General features: G+C 42.5%; 1 protein-coding gene across 9 annotated transcripts in view; it reads left to right on the top strand.

Moving 5' to 3' along the window:
* TEX10 (testis expressed 10) overlaps window positions 1-23,759 on the top strand; it is a 250,399-nt gene that overhangs the window by 9,640 nt on the left and 217,000 nt on the right. For all 9 annotated transcript variants that reach the window (XR_015056231.1, XM_085873809.1, XM_085873815.1 and 6 more), the window contains 2 exons: window positions 7,089-7,378; window positions 14,595-14,829. Coding sequence is in view for 8 of the 9 variants with exons in the window: in XM_085873809.1 (XP_085729935.1) it covers window positions 7,089-7,378; window positions 14,595-14,829 (525 nt within the window). In the remaining variant the exon portion in view is untranslated. The remainder of the gene's footprint in view (window positions 1-7,088; window positions 7,379-14,594; window positions 14,830-23,759) is intronic.

The following is a 23,759-nucleotide window of genomic DNA, read 5'->3' as shown; positions in this document are numbered from 1 at the left end:
AATGACATAACGGATTGAGATGTATAAACAACACTTTTTCCCCCATGATTGTCACTTTTGTTCACCATCACAAAGCATAAACTTGAACATGCAAAGCCCATCTATGTCTGCTTTGTACTCGAACTAAACATGATGAAAACAACAGTTAAAAAAAAATTGTACATTTTATTGATATGTGTTCTCCACAATCTCATAATAAAGGCTTATTGAAGATTTGATGACAAAAGCTTTAGTGGTAAAAATGTTATGGCCTGGATGGACCAATGACATTAAATCTCATTGGTAAACAAGGATTTTGATTAAAACATATTTGGCTGGTCTACCACTTCACCCTAGATGCCATCCTTGCAATCTCTTATTCCCCATTGAGAGTAAGTAAAATGTCATGTGCCAAGTTTCAAATTTTTCCGATCAGCAGTTTCAGAGATATAATGTTTTAATTTTTTTGAATTTAATCCAAGATGGTTACCACACCACGTGACCTACGACATCACAATTATCATTGAAATATTCTCCAAGTGGGGTCGCTCTAACTGAAAAATTTGTGTCAATCGGACAAGTGGTTGTTGAGAAAAACATGTTTTAAAAATCATGGAGCAAAAAAAGGGCAAAAAATGTTTGAAGAATTACAATAATAATAATACTAGTAATAATGAAAATTATTTCAACAATTATTAATTTGTCTTCTTCCTATTCTCGTAATAAAGCTTTGTTGAAAATTTGATGACAAAAGTTCAAATGGTAAAGATTTAACACACACACACACACACACACACACACACACACACACACACACACACACACACACACACACACACACACACACACACACACACACACACACACACACACACACACACACACACACACACACACACACACACACACACACACACACACACACACACACACACACACACGTTTTCCGCTGCAAAAGGGAATGGGCTAACGATGATTATGGAAATTAAGGCGATGCTCCTTGAACCATAACTTTAAACGTTTGTGTTTGTGAAATGTTTGAACATGTTTTTTTTTTCCTGATTGTTACTTTTGTTCACCATTACAAGGCTTAGATGAAAACCAACTTGATGCATTTTGCAAGTTGAAAAACAAAGAAAAGAAAGAAGTATAACCGTCTGATGCATGGGAACATAAAACCAAATTCATAACATTGTTTTTTTGGTGAATACGTGTGTGTCGTACGAAAACGAACGCTGGATTAACATAAACAAAATGTTTCTGGAATAATTTTTTTTGCAAATATTGACTCGATAAACTGTATTACTGAACTGTAACATGTATAAGTTATGTTGTTCAATAACTGTCAGTGAAATGACAGATTCAATGGTGGTATTCGTGAATATACCCTTAAACTAAAGACAGAAGAGAGACACTAAATACAACGCTTAACTCAAAGAAAGTAACCTCTAAATGTGTCATACCTACCAAGATGCTCACAAATAAGATTACAAAGTGCCAGCTATATGTTGAATTTTGGAGTTCTTGAAGGAAAGCCAAAGTATTTATCCATCCATCCATCCATGGGACCACACTCTGTGCAGAGCATTGGTGCTGCCTCAGCAGTCTCCTTGGCTATTGGACACAATCCTGGACAGGTCACCACTCCGACATAGTGTACCAGCATGCTGGCACTCATTTTGCCAACCTCAGAAGGATGACGAGCAGAGTCAACCCCACTTGGTATTGATTCAACAGCTGAGTGGGATTTGAACTCGATCCTCGGATCCCAAGCCCACCACCCTAATATAACCATTAAGCCAACACCAGGCATATATTTATTTATTTATGACTCATTTCAATGAAAACAGATGGAGAGGTTGCAAATGATAATTAGAGAGTTCATAGAATGTGATACCATGCACATTGTTTAGGTATATACAGTACTTCAATTTGAATAATAAAATGATTCTAAAAGGTCACATAAAAAACAAAAATCCGCAAGTTTAGCACTACTGAAGCAGTCTTATACATCACACTTGTACACTGTAAAAAGACGATGTCGTGTCGCAGTTCAGGAGATGGAGGGTTTATTGATGACCATAGAACACAGCATCAATCGGCCTCGTACATAACCATTATGGCAGCCTCTTCTTCACCCCAATGCACATGCCACACCCTCTCATACCATAATTGATATATACACGACATGGCCAAAAGTATGTGGACACCTGCTCGTCCAGCATCTCATTCCAAAATCATGGGCATTAATATGGATTAATACATACATATATCATGTTTCTAGCAGTATTATGAAGGCGATTTGTGTTCTACAGTTTTCAAGTGTATGGATTCAATTTTACATGAAGGTTTAAATCTGTATAAATAAATGAATTCTAGGTTTTTGTCACTTTACTCGGTGTCTATTGCATTACCCAATCTACCACGTCCCATTCATTTTTTGTGCCTGCTGTTTGTCATTTATGATGTCCTTAAAAACAGTAAGATTCCTGTTGATTTTCAATTTTGTTTGATTGCCAGGCACGCAGACATAGTAAAAATATTATCTCACTCCTCTCTGTGCATGTGCAATCAAGACAAATTCAGATCCAAAATATGACACAAACGGCAAGCTTATCTTCCTATTGAATTTAAATATGCTATTCCTCGATCATAATATCAAAATGGTAAAATGTTAAAAAATAAATTTGAATCTTTTTGAAATCCTTTTTCAGAGTGAAAACTGGTGAATGTTGTTTTATCCCATTGACTTCAATTTTAATTTGACATGATCCAGAACCAGCATTTTCATATTACTCGCTGTTTAGCACGACACCCACTATATTTTACGGCTGTGGAAATTCGCAGAACACCATAAAGGTCCGTAGTTCAGTTAGATCGATAAGCCTGTGTTCAGTTAGATTTCCTTACCGTTGTTTAATGGAAATTATTCGTGTTATCAGGGCTGTGAATCTTCAGTTAGCCGTTTTTCTTTACTATCGTTATTTTGGACCAACCACCAACATCACTCTCATATACCGCTTCACAACAACCACAACCACACCTGCCTCTCAACAACCACGCCATCCTCACCACTCCGCCAGCAACCGTCAACATCTCCACACCACAAACATCGCCTCACCTTCTTCTCCGAAACGACGCCATCTTTGCACCAGCCGCGGCGAGTCCCCAGCGAACAGCGTCGCTGCAAACCGACGCGGGGGTTTCGTTGTGAGCGCAAGCGACGGTGATTCCACGCACGTCCGCTCTGTAAAAGCTTCGCCTCGGAAAACGGTTCACAGGAGAGAAAGGGGCGGGGCCTGTGGGGGTCGATGGTGATTATTTCAAACACGTCGGCTCGCTCTCGGAGAATCGGATCCAGAGGGCTGGTGATTTCCACAACGTCCGCTTTCCGCGCAGAGGTCAGAGGTGAGAGTGCGGAGATCAGATCTCGTCTCACCAGCCCTATAAAAAGCCGCGCAGAGCGCCAGTTCAACCAGTCTGGAGAGGTCGAGGAGCCGCGTGGAAGTCTGAGGCCTGCAGTAGCTGGAGAAGCTGAGGAGAACGGAGGAGGCGCGAACGGGGAGCGCGGCTAAGCCTGGTGTGCTGCGCAGATCTGCGGAACGTGTACGAGCCGGAGAGAGCTCGCCCGCCAGCGCCAGACGGTCCGAGGTGATCGGGCTTCAGGACAGTCCAAGCATCGCTGAGGAACGGACGGGATCTTACAGAGCATCAACTCTAAGAGAGCAAAGGCTCGTTCGTTCCTCTCAGGCGTTGCCGGCCGGGGCCCGTACCACCAGGCCTGGGCCAGACCGCGGTTACGCTAGCTGCCGTGGGTCGCCCAGCAAGGAAGGTAACCTGCGCGGCCTCGCGGAGCCTCTGCGGTCTACACGGCTCCACGTTATAAAGGCCCACGGGCCCATTCTGACTCCCCTGTCTATGGGGGTGGTCTTTTTCCTGGGGTTTTGTTTTCTAATGCATGTTGTGGCGCCATGTCTTGTAAGTAAAACCTGTTAAGTGACTGTACATAATTGCTCATAGACGGTCGTAGCACTTTTTGCTCTTGTTTTTATTAATTCCATACCTGCATGACTGTATACGTGTGGAAAATAATAAATGTGCTTGTGTGAATGTTAACCAGTTCGTCGTGTCTTTTTTCCCCCATTGAACCACTATCTCGCTCTCGGAATACTAGTTGGGTTTTGAATACCGATAATAGAATCAGGTCTGGCGATTAATACCCGCTCAGTTATCCCAGAACGGAACGGACCGCTTAAGCAGTTCGTGTCCAAGCAGGCCTTCGCTGAGGTACGGTCCCTCGGTAGGTTACCCGCACGGGTACTTCAGTATATCCATATTCGGCGATTGACCCTATTTTGCGCGGGTAGAATACGGACTGGGCCGTGGTGGGATTAATAACCCACCCGTGACTGGTTTCTGGCGTTGTTCCAGAAAGTCACGACTGAATTGTCCGTCCGGTGGGCGAGACGGCCGCCATTGGCTGAAGTGGTCGTTCGCACGCTGGGCGGTGTAGATTCGTAACAGTATTTTCAGTTTCTATAGCCTTTTATGGATGCCGACGAGTCGACTGCTTCTTGGGGTCATATCGGAGGTGATTAGCTGATTCTCAGGTGTTTTTATTGTTATTTTTTTTTTTTTTGTTCATCATCATCACCAAATAAATGTGAGTTTTTCTATGACTTGCAACTTTATTTCTATGCTTTTTATAGCTTTATGAAACATTGGGCAGTGCATGGTCAAGGTGAACTCCTCAATGATGAAAATGTTATTTAAAAAAAAAAAATATTTTTTTTTAATCGCATTTCTGCATGAGATTATTTTGCACTATGTTGTTAATTTTCTGGAGAGCTTGAAGATATTTCTTGTTTTTTGCTTTTTTGTTACTTAAGTAAATATGATTAAAGTTACTAGCTAATGACTTCCTAGTTTACAAGCATGTCCAGTTGTATTTGAATACGGATTGGGTGGTTTCAAAACTTTGTCGGTTCCTTTATAATTGTGGTCAAATCCATAGTCAGGAATGTGCATGAATAACTTTGACCTTATCCAAATTGGAGATACAAAATTATATTGTAGTTAAAATTCATGGAAAAATGTTATGGTTACATGAAACAAATTTGTCAAACTAGGCTAAAGGCTGCTTTCAAGCACAAGTGTCAATATCAAAATTGCTTATGTTTTGATGTTGACTGAAGAAAGCTTCATAATTTTTTTTTTGTTGTTCCACATCCATATATATATATATATATATATATATATATATATATATATATATATATATATATATATATATATATATATATATATATATATATATATATATGTATCAGAAAAATCGTGCAAATTATGATACAAGCATCAAATTTGGCATTTCTGTTCTGCAGGGCTTTCTGATCAAATCTGCCTGATTGGCCATTTGAAAATCCAAATTTTGAAAAATTTGAAAAGAAAAAAAAACTTCCAAAGATTTGAAGTCACAGCTGGCTGAAATTATTGAAGCACAAGTGAACATCCCAGACAGAGAACCAAGGGGAGATGCAGTTATCATTGATCGCTCAGCACTTATCAATGCCCTACCTCCACGCACTTCAAAGATATTTGATGACTATGCTAAAGAAGACATCATCCCAAAGGTGGAATCCTATGGTGCCAGGTACGAGAGGGTGGACGTAGTGTTTGATGTGTACAAGAAGTCAAGTCTGAAGTCCGAGGCAAGGTCGAAAAGGGGGCAAGGAATCAGAAGAAGAGTGACAGGAACCAGTAAGACCCCAAGTAACTGGAGAAGCTTTCTTCGAGATGACAGCAACAAGACTGAGCTGTTTCACTTCCTTGCGGAAAAGATGTGTGAAGCACAGACGACAAGCACAGTCATTGTCACAAAAGGAGAAGATGCCATTAGCAACACAAGGCAGTCACTGGATGCTGTTTCTCCATGTTGTCATGAAGAAGCTGACACTCGAATATTTGTACACGCCAGGGATGCAACGACGGATGGTAGCAAGGCCATTATCATTAAGGCTAATGACACGGACGTACTAGTCATAGCAATAGCTGTACTGCCATCCTTACAGGAACTAGGTCTTGAGAACATGTGGATTGCCTTTGGCCAAGGAGCCAAGGCACGATGGATTCCAGTCCATGAGGTAGTTTCTGCAATAGGGCCTGAGAAAGCTAGAGGGATCCCATACTTCTATGCGTTCACTGGATGTGACGTCGTGTCTGCCTTCCGCGGTAAAGGGAAGAAAACTGCATGGCAGACTTGGAATGTCTTTGATGATGTTTCTGAAACATTCACCAATCTCAGCCAGCATCCAACATTGATTCGTGATCTTGACTTTTTTGAATTATTATTTTTATTTTCAAATGGCCAATCAGGCAGATTTGATTAGAATCCCCTGGAGAACAAATGTGCCAAATTTGATGCTTCTATCATAATTTGCATGATTCCTATCAAAAATTGCTGTTATCTGCCCCACTAATACAATGGTTCAGCCTCCTCTTCAAAGTCCTCCAACCCTCTCCCACTTCTCTGACCTCTCTTGTGTTCCTCAATACACTCAAATGTATATATGTATATACATACATACATACATACATACATACATACATACATACATACATACATACATACATACATTCACACACACACACACACACACACACACAATGACCTTACCGTTTTTATTTTAATTTTTGAGTTGAAGTTTCAAAGCTTCATGCCATCAATTCTTCACTGATTCTCTCTCTCTCTCTCCCCCTCTCTCTCTCCCTCTCTCTTGAACTTCAAAATTGTTTTCCTGCTTTAATCAAATCACTTTCTTCTCTTCAGTCCTTTATGGTGGCCAACTGTCACTGATGCATGTTGTTCAACATATCTAACCATGTTATCTTTTGTTTCTATCTTAACTAAACACCCAACCCCTCCCCCCCACCCTCACACTCCGAAGCTACTTATGATGATCTGTACTACTGCCAAGTCGGAGCATATGGAAAAAAAAACTACTCTGTAATATGGAACCTATTGGTATTGACTTGAGATGCTTACCTGTTGCTTGAAGGGATAAAACTAAACCTGCTTTGCTGTGATTTTGGCTCTGTTTATTGAACAGACAAGAGGAGAGAAACAACGGCGCTTGTTGGTGAACCCCAGTGGCAAAATGACTTCTCAGCAATGGCGTGTCAAGGTTCTGTTGCGTTTGTCTCGCTTTCTACACACAATTCTGGGAAGCGAGGAAGAAGGGGGAGCATTTCAATTGGATTCCTTGGATGTTGGTTCCAATGTGGAAACACAAAATGCATTGCACGTTGAGTGGAAAAGTCTTTGCAAAGGAGATCAAGAAGTGGAGCTGTTTGAACATGCAGGGTCACGACCTTCCTTGGCCACCATCTTTCGGTTTCGGTGAGGCCCTCAAACACCTTTTTTGTACCAAGCAGAGCAATGTGCTTCTTCCTCGAAACACCATAAATTGTATTCTCTGTCATCGACTGTGATATGAAATTCATGAATTGTCAGACCGATGATGAACTGGTCTCTGTTAAGGCAAGCGTTAGTCTGTGTCAGTCAATGGATAAGATAAACAATGGGTTTTGTCAACTTGAGCTTTATAAGAGCATATTTACCACTGTGAGAAAAGAGGTGCCATAGACAATTTGTGTATTTGCACTTGTTCAGACCAAACATGGTTTCCAAAAAAATTATACATTCACTCTTTTGTTCATATATGAAGGGCTGTAATACTCAAAATTTGCCCCATCATCTTTTCCATGCCCAAAAAGTGCTTATTGACAATTGGTTGATGAAAAAACAATTTATGTTCAACCCGTAATTTTGATTTAACTTTTTTTTTGTAATCCAACGTCACATTGAAGCAATCACACAATATGGAGCAGCAGTTTTTGTACAGTATGATCCACTGACATTAATATACCGTATTTTTTGGCGTACAATAGGGTGGTCCAAAAAAATGAAAGTTCGAATTTCTCGCGGGCATGTTTGCCAAATCATTCCTGACGTTGAAAAACGCAAAGAAACAAAAAATTAGCAGATTTGGAGGTGGTTTAGGGGTCCATCAAAATCTCTCAACAGATTCATTATAATGTCACAATACTAATAGGAAAAATGAAAGGAAAGAGCATAAAATGTTCTCAGTGGGCAGTGGGCAACTGGCGGTCGGTGAATTTCTCCAATGGTTGATCCAAGAGGAACAGTTCCGTGCTTTTCCGTATAGAACACGCCATACTCACTCACTCTGGGAATCAAAAAGAAGAAGAAAAAAATTAGAGATAAAAGAGTACTTTAAACACCGACCGACAGCGAACCGAAAGCTCAACTGACGTCTCCCTCTCTCCCACTGACGTCTTCTTCTCTCCCACCGGATGTAGCAATCCCCACTGGATGTAACAACTTCCTTCCTCTTGATGGACCCCTAAATATTTTTGGAACTGTGGCAAATTTGGCCAGGAGTATTTTCGAATCAGGTAGAACAAAATAATCAACATGCCCCAAGAATATTCAAATTTTGAATTTTTCCCTTATGATTTTGGACCACCCCAGCGTACAAGTCTACTTTTTTTCCCGGAAGTCCAGTTCTTGACTTGTACTCAGAAATGACTTATCTGTGGTTTAAGACGTTGAATTGCAAAAGTGAAAAACAATTGCAAACTGTGATATTTTCTGAAATTAATTGTATAATTGTGAAATTAAAACACACCCCAGCAAGCTTCCACCTGAAGGTCCACAGAATCAGAAAAATTAAATTTTTTTTTTTGATGTGATATTGATTTTTTTAAGTAATAAACAAAGAACTGAATGTGGTTTTTAATTCTTATACTCTTTTGAGGTATTCCAGTTTAAAAAGCAAACCAGCCAGGTACCGTCCCTATAAATTTCAGATTAACTGCCATGACGTAATCGAGGGAAAGATTATCAACACACATAAGAGTCTCTTCAGACTCTTCAAAGTAAATGTGATGGATAATTTTCTGATCACGAATTCCCAGATTATGATTGAAGTCAAAATCATTATGGAGAAGGTTCTGTCAGATCATAGATGTATCATCTTGAGGTCGAGATGATGTCATGAGAGGGGCAGGGCAAATCAAGCATTTTTTGGGGGCTGGGGCCAATCGAGCATAAAAGGTCACCAAGTAGCATTAAAATCTTCCTTTCAAGATATTTATTCAAGAAAAGAACAACTATTCAGTGTTACGTAAAGCCATGTCTATTCATTAAACGAAACATGATTTTTCTGATTCTGTGGACCTTTATTGTTTAAGGTCGTGGATGTGTTCTGAGAAAGTGTGACATTGAACAAAACGACATTAAGTAGATGAGATATCCCAATGGACATAGTGTTATAAATGAGGTTAAGCATTTCCTGTGCACATTTTTGGTCACCCTAACATAATTTTCATTTCACTTAACTACTGTACATATTAGAGAAAAATATTTAACAAATCAATAAAGAACACAAATGAAATACACAATATGAATGACTGAATGAACAGTTCCAGGGCTGATATTGTTTGTCGAGCCAGGAGAGGTGTGGTTGTGGAGTGGGGAGGGGTTACAGCGAAGGAGAGGCAGGTTTTCATATCTCGGACGGACTGCTCAAATTTGTGATCTCTGATGCCAAAGGGGAGGGAAGTCCAGAATGATATGGTGGTGCCCCTTCCTCTGATCGGGCTTTCGGGTGAGTCACGCGCCTAATCTGAAATAGATTGAAATCTCAGATCGATCGATTGAACAGGCCGTTGCAAATCTGGAGTGGACAAGTCATCACAAGTGATCAGAGGATTAATAGAAATACTGTACAGTGTTTGTACGAAGACAAATTTCGTGTTGAGAAAACCAAGAAGGCTGGCTAACCATGGTTGTAAAGCAATTTGGACAAGCAATGAGTGATTGCATTATAATGTGTCAGGTGTGCATGTTTATTATTAAGGAGTAATGAACTGTGATAAAATGAACAGTAATGTGCTATGTGGGAGTGGTGATAATGATTTTATAGCTTGTTTTAAATACTGTACCTCTGCATGATATCAAACATGTTGGAAAAACAATATACATTCCTAATTTATCTGAAAGGTCGTCCCATTTATCTGAAGGGTCGTCGCACAATTCTTGTTGGAGTGTATTGTCAGGTCAGACCAGATCAGATCTGTGATTTGCTAAGGTACCATGAAACCTGTTTAATGGTGACAAAACGGTCTCCCCCACCAGGTTTCTGGGTGAGGAGGGTGTATGGATATGGACACCCAGCAGGACTAAAAACAAAACCTGTAAAAGGGCGGAGGAGCTCCTTGTGAGCCAACTGCCATCCATATCTAGTGCCCAACTGCATCTGTGGACGTCGTCCTGCAGTGGGTAACCTTTTTGAGCAGGTTGGTGGCAGGATTTGCTCTCCAGCAACTAAAAAAATGCAAAGAAAACTGAAAACTCTCTCTGTAGGATTTCCTCCTGTGCAGCTGCCCTTCGCAGGGCAGCTCACACGATGACAGAGTTGCGGCAAAGTCTTCGGGACCCCACTCTTTGATGATAGGAGGAAAAACACGAGGTAATCTTCCCGAGTTGGATTGTGGTGGTGTGTGTCGGGATGGTGCTGAGGTGTCGTCCACCAGATGGCGGTCTCCTCCGGTTAACCTGAGGTGGGTGGGCCCTTCGGGAGGGTGCCTGGAATGGCCTATCCCGAAGAGAGGATGATCACCTGTCTCTGCTATCATCTAAGCTCCAGTGTTTGGACATCGGACACTCTCTGAGGTTCGGAGACCGGATAGTGGTGAGATCATGGCGGGAGGTTACGGTGACACCTACACCTGGTCTGGTTGCTCTGATGGTTGCAATGTCCAAGGAGGTGTTGTAGCTGTGTCCAATAAGTTGATTCCCATGTTAGTTGAGGGAACACTGGTCAACGAGCGTATTATGAGACTGAGGATTTGTCATTCCCTGGTCTCTATGCATGCTCCAACTGATGCGAGTGAAGGAGGCATTCTGTGCCGTGCTAGAGTCGATGGCTAATCAGTGTCCGAGACGAGACACTCTTCTCGTCTTGAGGGATTTCAATGCATCAACTGGCATTGATAGGGATGGCTGTGAGACATGTGTTGGTCCCCATGGGTCTGGAACTGTGAACCAGAATAGCACCAAGTTCCTTGACTTTGCAAAAAAGTCATGGATTTAGAGTGGCTGGTTCATGGCTTCAGCACCCACAGCCTTATCGATGTACTTTGTATTCTAACGCTGGTGGTGTGGCAAAGGGGATTGACCATGTGCTCGTTGATGGTCGCTGGAGGATGACTCGGAACTGCAGGGTCGACCAGAGTGCCATTTCCTCAATACTGACCACAGGCTTGTAGCATCTCTGAATTTGCAGCTTCAGTCCAACAGAATGGCACCATCCCAGCCTCAGCTTGATGTTGACAAGCTCAGGGATAAGAGTGTAGCTGAGGAGTTTGCGAACAGGCTGAGTGATTTGGGGGGTCTGGGTGCTATGGGGAATCCTGAAGAGTTGTGGATTGCCTTTAAGACAACAATCCTTGATGTTTCCAGTGGGCGAAGAGGAATTTGTCTCCCAAGGAACGCTGAATACCATTGCAGTGTCGCGGGGCCAGGTTTAGTGGCTGAGCTGAGCTGTTCAGGGAGTTGTCATAAAACTGTACATGTGCTGAGGGTGGACAAGGAGGCCTATGTAAGAGGGATCTGTGAAGGGGAAGAGCATCACTTGTGGGTGACTGGTTCTCGTTCTGCTTACAAAGTAATTTGTGCATTGCGTTCCTCCAAGCCTGACCCTGGTGTGCTGCTGCAAGAGCAGAGGGTGAATGACTCTTGACAGAGGAATCCAAAGTTAAAGCTTGCTGAGCCGGTTACTTTGAGCGGCTGCACCAGGCTGACCCACTGGCTGTTGAGTTGGATGTCGGGTATAACTATCCCCATGGCTGACCCTTCAATCAACTGTGTACTGCCTTCTTTTGTGGAAGAGCAGGTTGCGGTGAACCAATTGAAAGTGGGTAACGTCCCCGGGATCTGTGTCATTCATGCTGAACTTCTTAAAGATGGTGGAAATGCTGTAATAGTATCATTGTATGCCCTTCTGTGCTCTGTTTGGAGCACAGGCATCATCCCAACTGACTGGAAAAGGGGCCTTGTTATCCCTCTCTGGAAGGGGAAGTGTGATCGCCAGGATTGCAACAACTACCGAGGGGTGATTCTGCTTTCAGTGTCAGGCAAGGTCTTTGCTAGCATAATTCTTCATAGGGTTTGCCACTCTCTGCTTGAACAGCAGCACCCGGAGCATTCGTGCTTTACACCAAGGAAGTCAACGAGTGACTTGACTGGATCCTTGCACTCCGGGTCCTCACCGGACGCAGACGAGAGTTTCGGCAGGGGCTGCTTGCAGCTTATGTTCATCTCCACAAAGCATTCGATTCAGTGAATTGAGATGCCCTCTGGAGGATTCTCGGTCTTCGTGGGGTGCCACCGAAGTTGATTGATCTGATTTATGAACTATACTTTCGAATGGAGAGTGCTATTAGTTGTAGTGGCTCCATCTCCACCTTATTTCCAGTTGTTACTGGAGTTTGTCAGGGGTGTGTTTTGACCCCCACACTCTTCAACACTTTCATGGATTGGATTTTGGGGACGATGTTGGAGAGTTCAAGTTGCGGTGCATCGCTTGGGAATGTCAAGATCTGTGACCTTGATTTCGCAGATGATGTCATCCTTGCGGAAACACTGGATGTCCCTGTTTTGGCCCTGGAGGTACTGCATGAGGAATCGGAGCCGCTGATGCTACGGGTTTCTTGGTTCAAATCAAAGATCTAGCCTTTTAATGACATCTTTGATGCTGCTATCCTGTCTGTACTTGTTTGTGTTGAGTATGTTGACGTCACAGAGAGAATCACTTACCTTGGTCGTGATGGTGTTGTCGCCGCAGGTTGAGCCAGAATTCAATAGTCATTTGGGTGGGGCCTGGGGAGTCATGGATTAACTGGATCATGTGGTGTAGCACTGTCGTTACCTATGCAAGAGTACAAAAGTCTGAGTCTTCAAGTCCTTGGTGCTTCCAGTCTTGCTCTATGGATGACACTTATATTCTGACCAAGGATCTGAGACAGACTTACCTCCTTCAGTACCAGTTCTCTTCGGAGAATCTTTGACTATTGCTGGTCAGACTTTGTGTCCAATGAGCAGTTGCTGAGAGAGACTCAAAGGAGATATGTTACCTGTATCCTCCATGCGTGTCGGCTGCGGCTGTGCAGACATGTGGCTCGATTTCCTGATGCTGATCCTGCTCATTACATTCTCTCAGCGGGGGAGCCTCATGTGTAGAGGAGGCCAATGGGCCGATCACGCTCCTCGTGGTTGCAGCAGGTTGATCAGTATCTCAAGGAGATGGGGATGGACCAGGCATCTGTCTGTGGGATGGCCAGACGGAGGCCCCTGGAGTCCCGGCGGAAAGTGGATGCAGCGACACGTTGCTCCGGCGCATGCTCCCATATCTAACCTTACTTCATCCCACAGTCATTTAAATAATATGCAAAAAACAGATGATTAATAATAATGACCATGGAAGTACCATAACCAGTGATGACTTGTGACAGTGTCAAGGAGGAATCAACACCTCCATTGTTCTGACTGACAGTTTTGCTCACAGCCATAGTTGATGTAGCTTCATCTTGTACTCCAAATCGACCTATCTTTGATTGAAGGAAAGAAAAATGGGGAAATTATCCAATTCGACTTGTCCTCCTCATCGACTTACAGGCCCAAAAATATGGTGCATTCAATATCACGAGGTTTGTTCTCACACACTCCACCTCAAATTTCTTAGTTCCCTCCGGTAAAACCAGAGGGGAATGCAGCATTACTCTCCATCTATCCATCCATCCGTCCCACCTGTGATTTTTCAGACTCTGCCCCCCCATGTCCTTTAACATATTCAACTGAAACTTGGTACGTGGCTTTATTGTAAGTTACAAAACATGTTTGAGTTTCAAGGCGTTTCGTCAATTTTTCACAGTTATGTTCTTTTTGGACTGAGAAAATATCACATCGGTCAGGGACATGGTTTGCAAAGCAATTCTCGCTCCTGTTGAGCTTGATTTTGTGGTGTAAAATAATGCTTCCTAAAATTTGCGAGCCTTATTGGTTTGTGTGTAAGAATATTTGATTGCCATTTGGAGCTTCTTTTTAAAAAAGAAAAAGAAAAAAAGGTGTAGCTAATGGAAACTGATTAACTATACCCCACCTAAAAATTAACATAACCAATACTCAAACATCTGTGCGATCATTGTATGCCATAGATGCCGACAATTGTTACACAAGCGCATGAAATGTGGATGCATTGTGCATCTTCCCAAGTATGTTTTTCATGACATTACATAATAAAAATAACAATCATCATAATTATTTCAACCGACTGCTGTATCATCAAATGCACCCTCTTGTTCTGGTGTCCAACATTTGCATGTTTACTCTGCTAGATAAACAAATGTATTTTTTCCAGCTGTATACCATGTGTTAATGTAGGTTTTGTTGTGCATCGTTATTATTTTATACTTGTCATTAATAAATGGTGAGGGTTTCATTTTTGTTTCCTCTTTCTCTTTGCTTGCAGCGCAACAACATTACAAATGCAAAAGACTTCTTTACTTGCCAGTGACATTAAGTCACCAGAGAGTCTGAAGTACTTTGTGGGCTGCCTGATTCCTCTGCTGTTGGAGTGCTGGGTTGAAGCATCTTCGACTGAGAAAAAATCGAGCCCGGAAGATCTGCTCATTATGAAAGAAGTTGCTGAGTCTGTCCTCCATCTCTGGAGACTGGCACAAAGAGGTATCGGCATCCATAGCGTGGTGAGTTACTGCTACATCGTTTGCTGAAGTTTTTTTTTTTGTTCTGGGATGTTAACTTTTAACGGGAGGGTATGTGGCTATGCACGTGCTTACATGACCAATAATTAGCTTGTTAAAAATGCTTAAATATTTTCCAAATAATAAACTGGTAAATAATGCATAATTTTCAGATGCATTATGAATATTTTTATGGTTGATTTTCTCTGCGAGAGGTTATTGTTTTTTTTTAAACCTTTGTATAGTTCATTACTGCTGTTTGATTTTTAGGATCATTGTTATATCTGTCATTAGATATAACAATATTGTATTTTATATTTTATATTATAACAATATTGTATGTGTATTTTACTCGAGTAACTTGAGGCTTTCGAAAAGAGGACGATAAATTTCATGGCAATTTGAGTTGATAAATTGGGACTATGGAACCAAGGACATTCTTCTAAAATGGATTAATTGCTATGATGATTGGAGTCAAGCCACACTCCTTGAACAAGAGGTAATGCTGATACAACTTTGAATGTTTCACCCTTAAACCAACCCCACAAACCAAATTCATAGAGTTAATAGACTGGCAACTGTTGACCGATGATGAAATGCATTCACTGGTCCTGAACATCATCGACTGGAGGATTTGAGAAACCGAGTGGTGAGCGGTTCAAGCATAGGTGATTGGTTTTCAGAGAGGCTAAAGGGTGTTGTGAAAGTTAGCATCAGATCCGAGTCTATAGTTTGACTTGGAATTTGAATTTACCTGTTGGAGAGGTGTAGATCTTGGGGAAAAAGGGAGAGAAATTAATCTTCCAAATTATTGGCAATAAAACCTCCAGGTCATGCAATGGCAACACAAAATTCCACGAGTACACAAAAATGGCAGCTATAGTCATCATTGAAAGGTCAATTAAATGTGAGTCGTGTGGAAATTGTGCCTTCAAAGCAGAGCAGCAAGGTCCGATTTTAACAATCTTGTCACAATTTTACCTGTTTTACCCACGTATTTCAGATATATCAGTTATTATTTTCTCTGCCAGCCATCTTCAGATGTTTTACTCTTTATAAGTGATGTCGGTATATTGTAGACCAACAGTTGTTTTTCATATGTATATTTGGAGGATTATGGGGTTCACTTTCTGCAGTTCCTTGGTGTGGGCAATCAACGAAATGCTCACCTTTTCCCTTATTTGAATGCAAAGCTGAGAAGACTTTGTGTACTTCTGGTACCTTCCAGAAGTCCTCAACTGTGAGATTCAAAAGGTGTACTGAACAGCAAAAGCTAGTTTTGACTTAGCCTCCAGGTGTTCATCGCATTTGCTGTCGTCTCTGACAATTGCAAAACCATTGCAGCTGCTTTATTCGCTTTTCCCGATTATGCCTGAGGTGTTACTTTGTTGTATGACTCTCTTGGTATTTGTGTTGACTGTTTTAAAATGTAAGGTATTGCCAACAATGACATTTCTCAATGAATCGTCGTTTATATTTGACCATTTGTCAACCTGCAGGTACTTTTTTGATATACCACTTATTGGTGCCTCACTACAGATACTTTGTCAACTTGCTGGTACTTCTCTCATATGAATGGCACCCAGAACAAACAACCATAAAGAGCTCCTTGGTGTGGTATTTTGAAAAATAGCCATCCATCGTAGACTTGCAAACTTTTGGAACTCATTGTAGTTGACAAGGGCAAAGGCCATGTAATGACTGCTTTTTCAAGATATACTTTTTTTTTGCTTGTTCAAGTTTGAGTTTGCAGAGTAATTAGAAAACAGCTGGAACCGAAATTGGGAGTGGAAGCTAATTAAGTGGGAAGCTAATTAATGATGCATTTGGGTTGTCACACCTCCACTGTTTCTCGAGCTTACACATCAGAGACATTTTTGTTCTTGGGCTTTTTGATGATACGTTTTAGGTGGTGGAAAAGGGGATAAGGGGAGGGAAAACGATACCTATAGAGATCAAAGGCAGTTCATAGTAGCACTGGGAATTTCCCTTGTGTTATGGTGCCACTGGTACTCTAAAAATGCTCTGGATTCTGTTTCATTTTATGAGTTGGCTATTTTTCCACATTTGTCTTTCTCAGCTTCTATATATTCGAACTCTTTTAAATGAATATCGCCAATTTTATTCAAGAAATTACATACTTGTATTTGTAAGCGTTGTGTTTCAAACGATAACTTTGCAAACCCATTGTTTTGAATATTATCACTGAAGTCAAGGAGAGAGTGTGTTGCTATGTCTGTTGTTAATATTGCTCGAATAATCTTATCCTGCATTGCCACCTGCTGGTTGCATATGATAAGTACAGGAAAGGAGAGAAATTGAGACTCATTGTTTGCCAATATTTTATGCCACTGATGAAAATATTCTAGATGTGGCTTCACTAAATTCCTGTACAATGTTAACACCACCTCTTTTGATTTATAATTGATCCCCCTCCTTATACAGCCTAAAACCCTATTTGCTTTACCTATAGCTGCCTGGCACTGTGCTGCCTGCTTACCTCCCGTATCTATTACCACCCCCAGATCCTTCTCCTGTGTGACATGCTCCAAAATTACCCCTTGCATCCTGTAATCTATTTTCATTGTTCTTTCCCATCCCCAACACCTTGCACATCCTTCACATTTCTTACCCAACTTAAAATGTCCAATTAATCACACATGATTACATCGGGAATGCAAGACAAAAAACTCGTTAATTACTTTATCATCATGAATAGACATATGGACTTATTTTGATTTTAATTGATGTACCATTTTAACATTCAAGTTATCTTCTTGTGCTTCATTCACCAATATTTTGCCACTTATCTTGTCGAACCGGGAAATTGCCAATGTGCACACCTTTCAGACGTGAGCTTAAAATGAACCAACAAATCATGATTGTGTTGTACATTCAAAAATAGGACCGCACGTCCTGAAGCTCACTTGGATCGGAGTGTGTCACTCAAACCCACCGCAGACCCCCTTCGACCCTGATTTTTTTTTTATTTTTATTTAATTTCTTTTTTATGCTGTAAACACATTTTGGTACTTCATGGGTGATGAAAGTTGTGGTCAGGTTTCATTGAAATTGCTTGTGTATTTTCAGATAAGAGAGCAAATACCTATTTTGAGTGATCACCCCCTCCCCCCACTCATCCCCATAGATCCCCTTGATGAGTGCAGATTTTTATGTCATCAATACACCTTTGTTAGGCATCAGATATGAAGCTTGTGGCTAAGTTTCATCAAAAGCATGTGTTTGGTTCAAGCAATAATTACTGAAGTGTTTACAGACTCGCTCACTCAATGAGCTCACTCACTCACTCACCTATGGACATTGCTTGATCGCATAAGCTCACCAGGCTAAATTCCAGGTGAGATAATAATTCAACACCTTGTAGTGTGTGTGGTTGTGTGGCAGCTTAGCTGCCGGGGTAGCTATCATTTCTTCAAGTGCGACTGTGTCGCTGATGCAGTGCCCCTCTACCAGTACACACACGAGAACTAGTACACATTTCGCCAACCTCAGAAGGATGACAGGCTGAGTCAACCCTCTGGTGTATTAATTCAGCGGCCGACGGGGTTTGAACTCAGGACCCTCAAATCCCAAGCCGCCATCCTAACCACTGAGCCAACACCAGGCACCTTGTAGTGATGCTTTAGATTGAACATCTTTGCAAAAAAAAGTTTTTGACATTATAATGGATGATCCTTTCAAGTCTTGCCAGCTGGTGCAGGAAAGACTTGGGCCAATCTTACATGCTCTATAAGCTGCTGACCCAAATCTAATGGCACTTGTAAGAATAATAAGAATGCACCATTCCAAAAAAATAGTGAAGGAGTCCAAAATATGGAGGAGTCCAAAAAGGAAAGAATCTGCTTTCCAACATAATTACTTGTGAATCGAGTTGGTTGCTTTCACACACTATGTGCTTCCTTTCCTTCAAAACCAAATGAAGTAATCTGAATTTAAACAATTATTTTATTGTTGCTTTGATGGCGGAATGTTATGTGTTCGCAGTGACAGTTGCATTGCTTTTTCTTTTCTTCTTTATCACACTTCTTGGTCTTACCTTTTCACCATAAAGTTGGTGTGACGTGATGTTTAAATGAATCTTGCTCTTTCCGCCATTATTATTCGTTCACGTATCCTGGTTTAATGTAGTGAAACTTGTTGAATTAACCTTTCCAGGATTTGCACCCCGATTTGTGCAAAGTGTGGTGGTACAGAATTGTGGCACTGAGACTTGTTGAAAAGGTAGTAATGGAATTGTATCAGTTAATTAAATAGCCACAGGTATTTATATTATGAGGATTCAATGTATATTTAATCCCCCTGGACCCCATTTGGATTCCTTACAGCCTGTTGGATCCTTGGACCCCTTTGGACCTTAGCTATTATTGGAAAATACTGTTACATTTGTGGTTGGGGGTGTTGGGGGGGGGGGGGTTAGATATCTTCATAGAGCAGATAGGAATGCATGGAGTAGCATGGTCCGTGTATGAGTTTAGCCATCTCGATGTATAAGTTGGGAAATGTTACCAAAATAATTGTCTTGTTTGAATGTGCACCATACAGGGGGTGGTGCGAAGTAATAATAAGTCAGGGATTATGGTTCAGGAAATTGTGTGTATAATCTCGATGTCAACCTCTACCGGGGGCGCCGGGAGATTCGGCACGAGAGCAAGGGGAGTAGTTTTCGTCGCCTCCCAAGGGGTGGAGCTATTAACGCCTTCAAGGCGGAGCGACAGATGCCTCCCAAGGGGGCAGAGTTTGGCCTGGGGAGAAGAAGGAAGAGCCTGATCAGGCAGTGGGGTGTTGGTCTGAGGAGGAAGGGGAACATGATGTGGGGGAAAAAAGCTGCTGAGAATCGAGTGTGTTTTTAAGAGGTCGTCCTGCCTGATTGTTTTCATCGCCCTCTGCCTGTTTTGTCTGCCTGCTGCTTCGTCTTCTCATCGTCGCTCAGAGTCCGTTTATTGACCTGCTTGTGTGTCTTCAAATCGTGGTACAAATCGTTGTGGACTCAGATGGAATTAAAGGAAGATGGAAGAGATATATGGAAAGACTGTTGAATGTAGAAAATGAATGGGAGAGCAACATCGAGAGTAACCCAGTTTTAGGACCAGCAGAGAAGATAACTGAGAAGGAAGTTGAGGAAGCTATAAGAGCAATGAAGAGTAGAAAAGCAGGAGGGCAGACGGGAGTTGTGGGAGATATGTTGAAGGCAGCGGGAAGTTGGGGTGTGAAGAGAATGACAGAGATCTGTAATCTGGTGGTGAAAGAAGGCGCATTCCAGTGGATTGGGAACTGAGTACCCTCGTCCCTCTGTACAAGGGGAAAGGTGACCCTCTGGACTGTGGCTCCTATAGAGCAATAAAGTTATTGGAGCATGGAATGAAGGTATTGAAAGGGTGTTGGAGAAGAGGATAAGGAAGAAGGTAAAGATTGATGAAATGCAGTTTGGATTTATGCCAGGAAGAGGAATGACAGATGCAATTTTTATTGTAAGGCAGTTGCAGGAGAAGTACATGGAGAAGAGGAAGAAGTTGTTTTTGGGGTTTGTTGATCTGGAGAAAGCATTTGATAGGGTACCACATGAAGTAATGACATGGGCATTGAGGAAGTTAGGAGTGGAGGAATGGTTGATCAGAGTAGTGATGGCAATGTACGAGAGAGCGCGCACAGCTGTAAGGACGAAGGATGGGAACAGTGTTGAGTTTGAAGTGAAGTTGGGACTGCACCAGGGGTCAGTAGTAAGTCCACGTCTATTTGTAGTTGTGATGGAGGTGCTGGCTCGCAGGGTAAAGGAGGGTTTACCGTGGGAGCTGCTGTATGCAGATGATCTGGTGTTGATTGCAGAGAGTATGGATGGACTGAAGGAGAAGATGAACAAGTGGAAGGAATGTATGGAGGCAAAAGGTTTGAAGGTGAATATCGGAAAGACGAAGGTGATGGCAAGTGGTAAAGCATGTGGTGAGGTGGAAAGGAATGGGAAGTGGCCGTGTGCTGTGTGCAGGAAGGGTGTCGGAGTGAACTCCATTCAGTGTACAATGTGTGCTGAATGGGTTCATCGAAAATGTAGTGGTGTGAGAGGGTCATTAACCAGTGTGGCAGCTACATTCAAGTGTAAGGTGTGCATAGAGGGAGCTGCAGATGAAGGAATTGTTGAGTTGGATCTTGGAGATGGTGTGAAGCTGGAAGGTGTGAAAATATTTTGCTATCTCGGAGACATGCTGAATGGAGAAGGTGGATCAGACTCTTCGACAGTTGCTAGAGTGAGATGTGCATGGAAGAAGTTTTGGGAATTGAGTGGCGTGCTGACGAAGAGGGGGGTGTCGTTGAAGCTGAAGGGAAAGGTGTATGCTACATGTGTGAGGAGTACGATGATTTAGGAGTGAGCCGTGGGTACTGAACATGGAGCAGCAACAAAGGCTGGAAAGGGTGGAAATGCGAATGGTTCGGTGGATGTGTAGAGTATCGTTGAGAGAGAGGAAGACAAATGATGACTTGCGGAAGATGATGGGAATAGAGTCTGTGATGGATGTTGTGAAGAGAAACAGGTTGAGATGGTTGGGTCATGTGTTGAGGAAGGATGAAAGTGACTGGGCGAGAGGAGTGTTGGAAATGAGTGTAGTCAGAAGTGGAGGACGGGGAAGACCGAGAAAAACTTGGCCAAAGGTGGTGGGAGAAGAAATTAATGTGGGCAAGGGGATTAAGAAGGGGAGATGCAGAAAATAGGGTAAAGTGGAGAAGATTGTCATGGTGCCCGCAAGGCTAACCCCTGCTTTCGCAGGGAAAATGGCCTTTAAATGCTTGTGTGTGTGTGTGTGTGTGTGTGTGTGTGTGTGTGTGTGTGTGTGTGTGTGTGTGTGTGTGTGTGTGTGTGTGTGTGTGTGTGTTGTGTGTCTTCATCTCCTCATCATCCTGCCCATCACCTTCCTCGTCCCTTTTCATCGCTTCCTCATCCCCACTGCCGCCAGGCCTCAGTCCACTGGTTTTTGTTCCCTTTCCTCAGTCTGTGACTGAGTCCGGAGAGAGGCGCCTTAGTTTGTTTAAATTCGTTTTTATTCTCATTGTATATAATTATTTATTAATTGCATCCCCTTCCTCCCAACCCACGGTCGTGTCCTTGCCATTACATCACCCCTGGTTCTTTTTATTCTTTGTGGTACGGGAAATAAACCTGTTGGTGTTACCAGAGCTAATCTTCTAGTGTCTCTCCTCGCGACCCATGTGCGCGTGGTCCGCCATTAATTCAGAACGTCTCCTCAGGAGTTGAGCCACTTGAGACATCGCGGGAATTTAACGTCCCGCCACGACAAGGTCGACGTTAATCGAGCCATCGACAGTGCAATAGCTTTTACACCTTTAGACCCTTTTTACAGATGCTTACAGACTGTTTTGGACCACTAAGATTATTCAGACATTTCACCCTTTCAACCCTTTATTATTATTATTTGTATACATTGTCAAGTCCCATGGAAGAGTGAGTGCACTGGAACTGATCAGGACACAAAAGGAATGATATAGAGATATAGAGATATAGAGATATAGAGATATAGAGATATAGAGATATAGCGATGTAGCGCACGCCAACAGCAGAGTTGAAGGTCGAGATGGAGGGAGACTTGGAGAAATGATGGGTGGAGGGAGGGAGGGAGGAATGGGTGGCAGGAAAGGATGCATGGGTGGACAAGATCGATACGGTAGGAAACTCCAAGGAAGGAAAACAAAATTTGGAAGGAGGAGGGACTGCGCTTGGTGTGGGGGGGGATGGGTGAGGGGGTTAACGAGGGTTGAGAATAGCACGGTTTTGTATTGGGGACAATCTGAGATGGTGATGAACAGCTGTCTTGAAGACCTGGAAGGAAGTACGAGATTGAAAATAATGTGGAAGCTCATTCCACCGGTGCAAAAAATGGGAAATGAATGAATGTTGGTGAGCAGTGATCCTAGATTTAGGTAGTGTCACCAGAAGGGGGTTGATGATGGATTATGTATGCCTTGCAGAAACCTGGGGGGAGGGGCAAAGCACAGAAAGCATAGAGGCTACAAGATCAGAAAGGAGGAGGTATAAGACATAGAGAGACAACAAACCTGTTTGTGATGGCAAAGTGATAAGCCCATAGGCTCAGCTGCATTGCCGGAGATTCCAATAATCTTGAAGGCCTTGGTTTCCATGGTGCAATATGTAAGCCAGGGTAGCCAGCCCAGAGGGGAGATCAGTGTTTCATCAAGCTGCATATGACGGCCTTATAGGTGGATGGAAGTTCAGTTTGCCAAGGGAGGACTTTGCACGACGGATGATGTCCAGTCGGGATCTGCCTTTGGAGGCCAACTCTAAAATGTGGCTTACCCAAGTGGTATCATGGCTGAGAGTGAGACCCAATAGTTTGAGTGATGAAACTTCTTTGAGAGGGTTGTTGATAAAGTATGGGGCGAGAGATAATGAGGGTGTGAGATTTGTCAGGATTTAAAGACTTATTCCAAATGTTGAGTGTCATGGCAGAGGGTGGAGTCATCAGCAAATAGATAAAGAGGATTTTCCAGAGAGTCAGATAGATCATTTTTAAAGAACATGGATAGGACTGGGCCCAGAACACTGCTTTGGGGCACTCCAGCCTTGACAGGGAGAGGAGATGAAAGGATTTAGTTGAGAGCCACACATTGGTTATGAGAGTAGAGGAAGTCAGTAATCCATGAGTGGAGTTGGCCTTGGATTCCATCGGCAGACAGTTTAGAGAGCAAGGCAGAATGAAACCTTTCGTCACCGAAGACACCTTAATAACCTTTAGACCTGTAGACCTTTCAACCTTTTCACCCTCTGGACCCTTTCGACCTTTTTGGATGCATATCACACAAACATCTGGAGTCTTCTTGCAATACACAGACAATACTTTTTTCAGCAAGTTATGCACAAATCTCCAGCCACCCAGAGGCTGGGTACT

This window comes from Eptatretus burgeri, chromosome 3 (assembly GCF_056783735.1).
Source record: "Eptatretus burgeri isolate ZD-2024b chromosome 3, Ebu_testis_v1, whole genome shotgun sequence".
Lineage (NCBI taxonomy): Eukaryota > Metazoa > Chordata > Myxini > Myxiniformes > Myxinidae > Eptatretus > Eptatretus burgeri.
The sequence above is the reverse complement of the archived record's forward strand: the minus strand, read 5'-3'. Positions and strand labels throughout refer to the sequence as shown.